This window comes from Cynoglossus semilaevis, chromosome 7 (assembly GCF_000523025.1).
Source record: "Cynoglossus semilaevis isolate Cse_v1.0 chromosome 7, Cse_v1.0, whole genome shotgun sequence".
NCBI classification, from domain to species: domain Eukaryota; kingdom Metazoa; phylum Chordata; class Actinopteri; order Pleuronectiformes; family Cynoglossidae; genus Cynoglossus; species Cynoglossus semilaevis.
In genome coordinates, this window is record NC_024313.1 from 9,810,157 (window position 1) to 9,819,828 (window position 9,672).

The 9,672-nt window shown below is 41.9% G+C and overlaps 1 protein-coding gene across 2 annotated transcripts in view; it reads left to right on the top strand.

The window, feature by feature from the left end:
* Window positions 1–8,487, top strand: part of akap12b (A kinase (PRKA) anchor protein 12b) — a 35,660-nt gene extending 27,173 nt beyond the window's left edge. For both annotated transcript variants that reach the window (XM_017033757.2, XM_017033758.2), the window contains 2 exons: window positions 1,244–5,443; window positions 6,575–8,487. In XM_017033757.2, the coding sequence (XP_016889246.1) occupies window positions 1,244–5,439 (4,196 nt within the window). In that variant the 3' untranslated portion in view covers window positions 5,440–5,443; window positions 6,575–8,487. The remainder of the gene's footprint in view (window positions 1–1,243; window positions 5,444–6,574) is intronic.
* Window positions 8,488–9,672: the final 1,185 nt, after the last annotated feature.

Here is a 9,672-nt window from a genome sequence, read left to right on the forward strand (position 1 = left end):
TTTTGATAGACGGCACAAGTCACCCAGAGGCCTCATATAAGGTTCATGTTTTCTTGATGTATTTAGGCCTTTGTTTACCAACCTGCCATGTGTTTGGACATGTTTCTTGTAAATAACACATATGTGAGACAGACCCCACTGCCATGTGACATTCCTGTGACCTGTAAACTACCCAGGTGTTGTCCTCATGCATGTTGACATCAGTGTGCAACCTCAGCAACCTCCAAACTGCAGCGTGTCTTGATTATAGTAAAAGCTGACCACTACTGCCGCCCACCTCCCCATCTTTTATTTTTGGAGGCCAGAGAGGGTGAGGCGTCTATTGTGTTTGTATGAGTGTGTGCCTTAGGAAGGGGGTGTTTCTACATCCATCCTGCTGTGGTGGAATTTGGGTCAAGGGGATTGGGATTTTTTGAAGGAGGGGTCTGTATTGTTTGGTTTAAATCCTATAAGGGCAAAGGCGGGACACCATAAGTGAAAGACAAATAAACATTCCTTAGGTCCTCTGACATTTAATTTTTAGAGCACCCCAAAATATTTTTCCCACACGTGGAGTAAGCAACATAGTTCACATTTTTTAAAAACCAAATGTATGCAAAAATACTCGGTCTGGGCGTGCCACGGCTTACTGCATCAGCAGATAAAAACAAACATTTAATGACAAATGCACGTTTAAGAAACTGCAGTAATTGAGAAACATTTTTCTTTCCTTCCATGCACTAATAAAGATAAGTACAGAATATTCATATTCTAGCACTTAAATATTTTTGGAAAGCAATGTCAGAAATGTTAAGGTAAGGTGAGGTTATCTGATAACTACAAAGTACTTTGTCCTGAGAGAATAGTCTTTCATAAGAATTGCTTTCTGAGAATCTAACGTAAAGTAAAAAGAAAAAAGAGGATTATTTTCTACACTTCTACAAGATTGATGTGGTAGATTTTTAGCACATGTTTCAACAATGGATTTAAGTGTTTTTGTATGATTCATCTCAATGCCACAAATCTGGCTGCATTTATGTAGTCATATGCTGGATATTTCAGCAAATACTTGGAGTATAACGTCCTTGATTATAGTCAGATGGGAAACAGAAAACACATTTATTTATTGTTAAAAGAAGCATTTTGGTTTAGATACAATCTAATGCTTCGATTTGTAGTAGTAAGTAATGGTTTTAAAAGTAAAAAAAAAAAAAAAAAGAGCATGGCTATTTAAACTAACTCCATTATTATCCTGTTGTTACAGTTGGGCAGCCTGACTCTGTGACTGTAGCTCAGAAAGAAGAAGCTCCTGAGATGACAGTCACAACGCAGGAGGAAGTGGCACCTCAAGTAAATGGAGAGAAAGTGGAGAAGGAGTCTCCCGATGCCAACGACATTTCGGCTGTGGAGGAGACAGCAGGAGAGGAGAAACCTGATAATGCCACTGAAGTGGGCTTTAAGAAAATCTTTCGCTTTGTTGGCTTCAAGTTCACTTTGAAAAAGGACAAAGGTGAGGAGAAAGAGCCAGTGAAGCTACTGACCATCAAAGATAAAGACGGGGTGGAGGAAAATGGGACTGATGAACCCAAAAAGGAGGAGGACACTGTTTCTGCTGAGGACAAGAGCACAGAGGAAGAAAAGATGGCTGACACAGAGGCCTCCACTGTTGAAGCAGTCCCTGAAGATAAACCCGAGAATGTTGAAACCACTGATGCCCCACCTGAAGCTGCTGCTGCTGAAAAAACTGATGAAGAAGTCAAAGAAGATGATGTGACCAAGGAAGGAGAGGCAAATCAGGATGTAACAATGACTCTCTCCCCCTTAAAGAAACTATTTAGTACAGGTCTCTTCTCCAACCTAAGAAAGAAGTCCAGCGTCAAAAAGACGAAAGATGAGGAAGGAAAGGAAGCAGCAGCAGAAGAGACCACAGCGGCAGCAGAAGAAACCCCAGCCGAAGTGCAGGATGAACAGGATGTGACAGTTGAGGAAAAAGAAAATGTGACAGGAGAAAAAACCAAGGAGGAGGCAGTAACAACTCCAGAGGTAGAAAAATGTGAGTCAAAGGAGGAAGCACCAGCTAGTCCAACAGAACCAGAACCAAATGTCACTGCAGTGCCCGAGCCCACCCCTGAAACTGAAGCACCAGCAGAAACTACTAGTGATGACCCCAAACAAGAGGAGGAAAAGGCAGAAGGTAGCCATGCAGAGGAGAAGACTACAACAGAGGTGACACCTGAGCCTGAGATTATTTCATCACAAGAGAAAGCAAAGCCACAAGGCAGCCCCCTGAAGAAGCTCTTTACTGGTGCTGGCCTGAGGAAATTGTCAACAAAAAAACAAAAGGCCAAGAAAGACACTGAGAGCAAATTGACCGAGTCTGGAGAACAAACGGCCGAACAACTTCAATCCTCCTCTGAGTCAACTGAAGCACCTAAAACTGAGAGTGGACCCTCATCTCCAGAGGACTCAGGAGAGCATGCTATCGATGTGGAGGTTACGCAGAATGGGTCAAGTCAAGAGGCAGATGCAGAGGTAACCAGTGATGGAGAGAAGAAAAAGGACGGCATCATTGCCTGGTCCTCCTTCAAGAGACTGGTAACACCCAAAAAGCTTGTGAAAAGATCTTCTGACAGTGAAGATGAGACAACAGGTGAAAAACCAGCAAAGTCAGCCACACTATCCTCTTCAGAAAGTGCTGCCCTAACAGATACAACGCTTGAGGAGGCAAAGGAGGAGGATTCAAAGGAGGGGAGGTTACCTGAGGAGGAACTGAAGAATGAAAACACAGAGAAACTGGTCAGCAGCACTGAGGAACCCAAAAAGAAAATAGACACCTCTGTCTCATGGGAGGCCCTTATGTGTATGGGTGGGACCAAAAAGCGAGCAAGGAAGACCTCTGATTCTGATGATGAAGACACCAAGGTTGAAGAGGAAGCCGCTGCCCCAGCAGCTGGTACAGAAACAGCAGTGGAAGAGCTAGAGGAGACAAAAACTGAGGCTGCTGTACCTCCGGAAAACACAGAGAATGAAGAAGTGAACAATGAAGTTGTGTCTGCTCCTGAACCTGTAACAAGTCCCCCTGAGAGAGAATCAGCCTGGGATACATTGAAACGGTTTGTCTTGTCTAAGAATAAACCTAAGGTGGAGGAAAAACCTGAGGAGAATGCAACTCAATCTCAGTCAGAGAGTGAGGCACCAAAGGAAGAGTCATCTTTCTCTCTGAGAAAGTTCCTCCCTGGACGCAGGAAGAAGAAGGTTGAAAAGCAGACCTCTGTTGAAACAGCTGAGGAGGACTCTGACACCCCTGCTGTGGTTCCACTCTCAGAATATGATGACCAAGTTGTGGCTCAACAAGAAGCTCCAGCAGAACCAGCTGTAGGTCAGGTTAAAGCTGCTGAGGACAGATCTCCTTCATGGATTGCAACGACAATCCAAGACGCTGGAAACCAGCACGATCAACTAAGTGACATTCCAGAAGAGGCAGAGAACACTGCCACACCAAAGTCTATTGACACTGATATTGTTGAAGATGAAATTCTAGATGATGCTACAACCTCCCCTAAACATCTTGGTGGCATGGGCCGTAGGCTGTCCACAGCCGAAGTAGCATCTGTTGCTCCAGCTCAGGATGCACAAGCTACACTTGTTCCTGAAGAACCCACATCTCACTGTGCCACTGAAGTTGTTCAAAATTTGGAGATCCATGTGAGTGAAATTTCACCTCAGACATCTGTTACTGTTGAAAATGTACCAGTACAGGCAGCTTCTGCAGATATTGAGTTTGAACCTCCTACTGAAACTGCAGAGTCAAAGACAAATACTATCCTGCAAGTTCATGCTCGTGAGGAGGCAGTGGCCATCTGCACAGGCCTTGGAACCAAGGAAATTGCTAAAATGTCTCTGGAAAAGCCAGCATCTCCCGTGGTGGAAGTTATGGCTGTGGTCCGTGACCCAGTGAGCATAAATGTTGCTGTAGAAGATAAACCAGCAAGTGAAGAACAGGCTGTCATTGCAGAAGACTCTGTGTTCAAAGCTCAAGTTCTTCAAGTAGATACCACTGACCTTGAGGGTGCTGTTGACAGTTCTCCAGAAGGAGTGCTTGACGTTCAAGCTGCCACAGAGGGTCATGAACCTGAGATGGAGAAAACTGGACTCATCACTACTGCTCTGGATGATTCTGTTGTTCTTCAGTCTGCCACTGTAGCAGTGAACTCTCCTAAAGTTGAGGTGGTCAATCCCATTACACCAACATCAGAGACAGCTGTCTGCACCCAGAGTGTTCAAGTCACTGAGCCAAATATAGAGACCAAAGAGCTGGCAATGGAAGAAGAAAATGTTGGCGCTGCCCTTGAAGAAAATACACCTGTTACAGAGCTAGCTCAGGTTGTGACTAGGGAGACCTCTTCAACTACATGTGAAACTGCTTTGACCACCATGACTAAGGAGACTGAGCCAAACATCTGTCTTGTCCTGCCAAGTGAAGAGGTTCCTGTTATTACAGAAACCGTTGTTCTGTCCTCGCTCAGTGTAGGGTCCGATCAAGTGGAGCTTGCAGTTGAGAATGCATCTTTGCTACAGACAGTTGTTGATGAGATAACTGAGATGGATAAAGGAGAAGACATGTCTGTGGAGATCCCAGCAGTTCAAACACTGGAGGTCAGCCAGATGATTAAGGAGGAAATGCAGCAGGCTTGTGAGAGTGAGGTTCAGGGCATGGCCATTGCCCAGGCTGTTATCCAGGATGCTGTGGAGAAGTTCTCAAAAGATATGCCTGAACCAAAGAAACCTTCCACCACATCAGCTGACATACCAACACCAGTCCAGGCAGATGCAAAAATAGAGAAAGAGATTGAAATATCCGCTGAGATCCCTGTTATTACTGACACCCCCAGTACTGCTGTATGTGAAGGACCACAGTTGCAGTCACTTCACGTTGCCATGCAGGTCGTTGACACCGTTGCAATAGAGGTTACAGAGAGTCTTGAGGCCCCTAAAGAGGAAGAGGAAAAGGTTGTGGAAAGTCAGACTGGCGAAGAGAGTAGTCAGGTTAAAAAGGAAGAGTGTGAAGAAGAGGAAAAACTGCTAGCTGAGGAAGTGAAAGAAAAAGATGAGGATGAAAGTGAGACCAAAAAGCCAACCCCAGTGGTGCTGCAGATAGCACAGGTGGTTGAGGAAGCATCAGTGGAAGAAGAAGCTGTTGTAGAGTTTGACACCAATGGTCCCGTAGATGACAAGACCAGCCAGAAGGAGGAGAGACCTGAAAGTGAAAACAACCTCTCAACACTGACAGAAGAACCAACAGAGGTCTCTTCCGCAAGCCAAGTCACAGTGACCACAGAAGAAAGCCAGCCAGAGACAACATCAAAGTGTGCAGAGGTGATGGCACAGGTGATCGACGTGATCGAGGAGGCAGTGAAGGAGATTGAGCCCGTGTCCACAGAGATCACGGCAACATCGTGAGCAGGTGAGACTGGTGTATGAATAAATCTGAAGAACACCCATATGTAAAAGATCAATTTACCATTTAAAGTTATCTCTTTATTCAGTAAGCCATAGGAACACATGAGAGGAAGAGGAAATTATTTTAAAAATTCCCTTAACCACATATCGCACAGTGGCTTTTTTTTAAACATCAATGGACCCTGCTTTTATTAGTGAAAAGAGGAGGGGTTTGTCCACTAACCAGATGAAAAAGCTTTTGTCCGGGCTATGAGTAACCAGGGAACCTTTGATATCAAAGCGAAGGAAAGCCGCCATTGACCCTGTCTTTGTAGGCCTGGTCTAGGAAAGGGAAACGGTGTGTGTGAGGGACAGATGAACTTGTGCTGAAAGACTGATTATGATTCCTCCGCTCCCTCCGACTGTTTTTCTTCTATAAAAGACTCAGTGTGGAGTCAAGAAACCATGTTGGGGTATTTTATAGATTCAATTACAGAACTTCAAAGGGTTGTACAAAGGTCTGTGTTGCAATGATTTAATTATGTTTTTAATCAAAACAGGGTGAATTACCAAAAAACATCACTAATACAGTATAATAAGTAATTATTTCTCCATTTGCTCTGTGGTTCGAAACAACAAGCATTCAGCTCCTAATCACTCCCTTTCGGCTGTAAGATTTAATTAATCATTTTTCACTTGCTGTATATTTACTTGATTTACATGATTTCCCACTGATTACAAGAATGGTGACACAAAGGTCTGAATGAGTGGCCAACTGCAACAGGGCATACTTGTGGGGTAAAAGTAAAAGTTTAATCCATTTTGGTCTTAATAGTTTTGTAGTCAGCCCCAGCCAGAGCAGTTGTGGATTTTTGTGTAGCATTACTGCCACCTATTGGATATATTTTTAAACACCGCACCTCTTCAAACTTCCTGTATTCTATTAAAATGGTATTACTTGAATGACTAGATGGTATACATTTATAACTTAATTTAAAACTTAAGTAATTATTTAGAAAACAAATGTTTTCAAATTTATAACTTAATTTGTAATTCTCTGTAATTATTTAGAAAACAAATGTTTTCACAAGATAATTGTCCCGTCGCTACTTCTTCATCTCAAGGTTGATTGTTTGTTTTTCTCTCTTTGTAACAGCTAAAAATACAAGATGTGTGCCTGGGAGACACACACACTGTCTGGATCAGGAAGTGAGTGATAATGGAGAAGAGAGAGGCTGCTCTGTGGTGACACGAGACAGGGCCTTGTTCATCCTGCCCAGAAAAAGACTGTGTGCCATTGGCCCTTCACCTGTACCTTCCAGCCCTATCCTGCAGCCCTGTCACAACAATGTGACGCCCCACTGACAAATCCTCACCCCCTCAGTCAAACACACACACACAGTAACGCATGTCCTTCAACTGAAGAATTGTCCCATCTGGCTTGTAATAAATGTTGGTGTTTGTTCCACATCTCAGTGACTTTCCCATCGCTCTAGCTGCGTGAGATTAGAGGCTGCAACCTGGTCGTATGTGTGTATGTGTGTGCGTGTCTGTAGTGTATCAGAGTGAGAGAGGGATATTGTGTTAGACAGCGACAAGATGGAGGATTATTACCTTGTTTATTGTATTTATATCTTGAGTATATTTTCAAAATTGTATTTTTTTTCCTCATGTTGTTACTGTTTTGACAGATTTTTTTCATGTTTTAATCATTTCCATAGAAGCTGCGAGACATTAGATTATTTTTAGCAACAGGGTAGCTGAAGGTAGGGTCAACACACAGGCAGAAAGGCAGAAATTATTTTGTTTCGTCAAACGTAACAACAAAATGTTGAACCTGTTGCATTGAAGTGTCTTGTGCATCACAGCGTTTTCTGTCATGTTACAGGGATTTTTTTAAGCATCAGTAGCAAATATGACTTAACCATGGTACAAGTGTGATTCTGTGCAGTGGAGAAACAGGAAGTCAGAGAATAATAATGACCAACTGCCAGCAATGCCCCTCATGATTGACTTTAAGAAGTCTTTTTGTCCCAAGAAGACTGTCTACACTCATCTAACAACAAGCTAAATTAGCTTCTTGTAGATAAGAAGCAACCACTGCTTACTTTACTGTGAAATAACTTCAGTTATGTTTAATTTCATGTTATCGTATAATAAAATAATTCCATAACACACTCACGTGGTCCTGTGGCAGAGTACTTGTGTACAGGAAAAATGTTTAACACTGGACAAGTCAAACTAAGAATACACACGCAATTAAGAGATTAAACAACTGTGTTAATTTGTTTCTCTGTAGCTTGTATAATTTTGTTTTTACAGTACCTATTTGAGTATAAAATTCAAATGTTGGTTAGATCTATTTCAGCTAAAAAGTGGTTACTCCTTTTGTGTCACTCGGACTGTTAAATATATAAACTATAAATATTTTGGCATGACAAGTCAACTCCTCTAATTAGCTAAAAAAAGTGAAGGAGGACTTGGCAGCAGATGGATCAATTGCATGGTACCACAAATAACAGCAAAAGCTAATTTTGGTGATCAAATTAGGATCAATCAGGGAGTCACAGTGTTTTACTTTGTCATTGTGCTGTGAAGTTTGCAAGCAGTTCAAGACCTAAAACACAAACGCAGCTTAGCAAACACCTCATTTTCACCCGTCTTTGTGACACAATTTAGGCAATTCATTTAGGTCACTACTACCCTGTAACTCCACCGGGTCACAACCATGACTTATGCTAAATGTAAAAAAAAAATGCAATAGAATAAAGCGTGAGAGTGAACCACAGACTTATAACTGCTTTATTTGGGTTAAGCATTTATTAGGGAACTCACATCCTTCACTTCCTGCTTTTTTTAAACACTTAACTGTGAATCTGTTAACATTTGTACAGATTGTATACTGTATGTACTTAAATCATATTGTTGTAATATTAACTAATAATCTGCAGACATTTAACACAATAGTCTCATAGCATGGCCTAATTGTCTTTTATATTTTCCAAGCTGTTAATAGTAAGGATACAGAATTATGTCTATATTTCAATCAATAAAGATAGACAAAACTGCTGTCTTGCTTGCACTTATTTCAACATTAATTTCACCATCATTAATGTTACTTGTGTAACAATAATTAAATAGTGTAATTTCGTAATAAGTAAATAATATACCGGAACTGTAATTAAGCGCAACTCGGAAACGGAACTAAAATCCAAGTTAGACAGCACCGCCGTGTGTTGCTTTGTTTTTGGTCCCAGCAAGTTGCAAAGGAAGCGCGCACAAGTGTGTAAAAATGTAGAAGGAGGGTTATTCCACCCGTACAAGTGCATTAAATCAGCCGTGTGGGATTATTCCGAGAACAGAAATAATGACCAGCGTTTCGTCGTTGATGACGGCTTGCGGAACTACCACGGGACCTCGGCCAAAGTAAATATAAATACATAGCAGTGGCGGACCGTGCATTTCACACCTAGGCCTACAGTAGTGCTCTGTCTGAATCAATACACCCCTCAATAATTAATTCATGGATATAAAACTTATAATGCAGCTACAGCTGCGACACACATAAAAAAGCATCAATAATATCCTCATAACATTGAAATATTATTTAGGAATATAGAAACTTTTTACTCACCAAAGCTCCTGATTATTTGTACATTAAATCCATCCCCTTTTCTTTCCTCCAGAACAGTTCAATTACTCTGTCGAACAGATTATCCGTGCGTTTCAGTTCCATCAAGAAGTCCTTTTCTATCGCCATCGAAGCTAATAATGAAAGTTGAGCCTGCCCTGTCGTATTTGTGGTATAAGTTATAAAACGCTTTAGGGCTGTTGTTAGCCGAGACAGATCGTAAAGTGTCCCGTGGCTTTGTGTTAAGCTGGAAATTTCTCTAGTATGCGTGACAAACATCAGTTTTTCGTGGTCCTGAAATCTGATCTGTGACTGTCAAATAATATTGTAAAGAATCCTGCCGTAGAGTTCGTGGTAGTGCAATGAATGCAATGAATCTTGCGTTGGAGCTCTTCGTGCGCTCGGAGCGCCTGCGATGCGTTCAGTGGCCTCATAGATTTCCTCGTATCGGCTCCACTCTCGCTCAACAGTGTCACAAAACTTAGACAAAACTGTACATCCCGTTTTTGGTCCTCTAGCATTGGAAAGAGCACGCCTCAATACTAAAAAATGTCATTAAATGTGTGTCAAAAAACAAAACTCAAAATCATCCAGATGTGCACAACAATATCTTTGCTCATGCA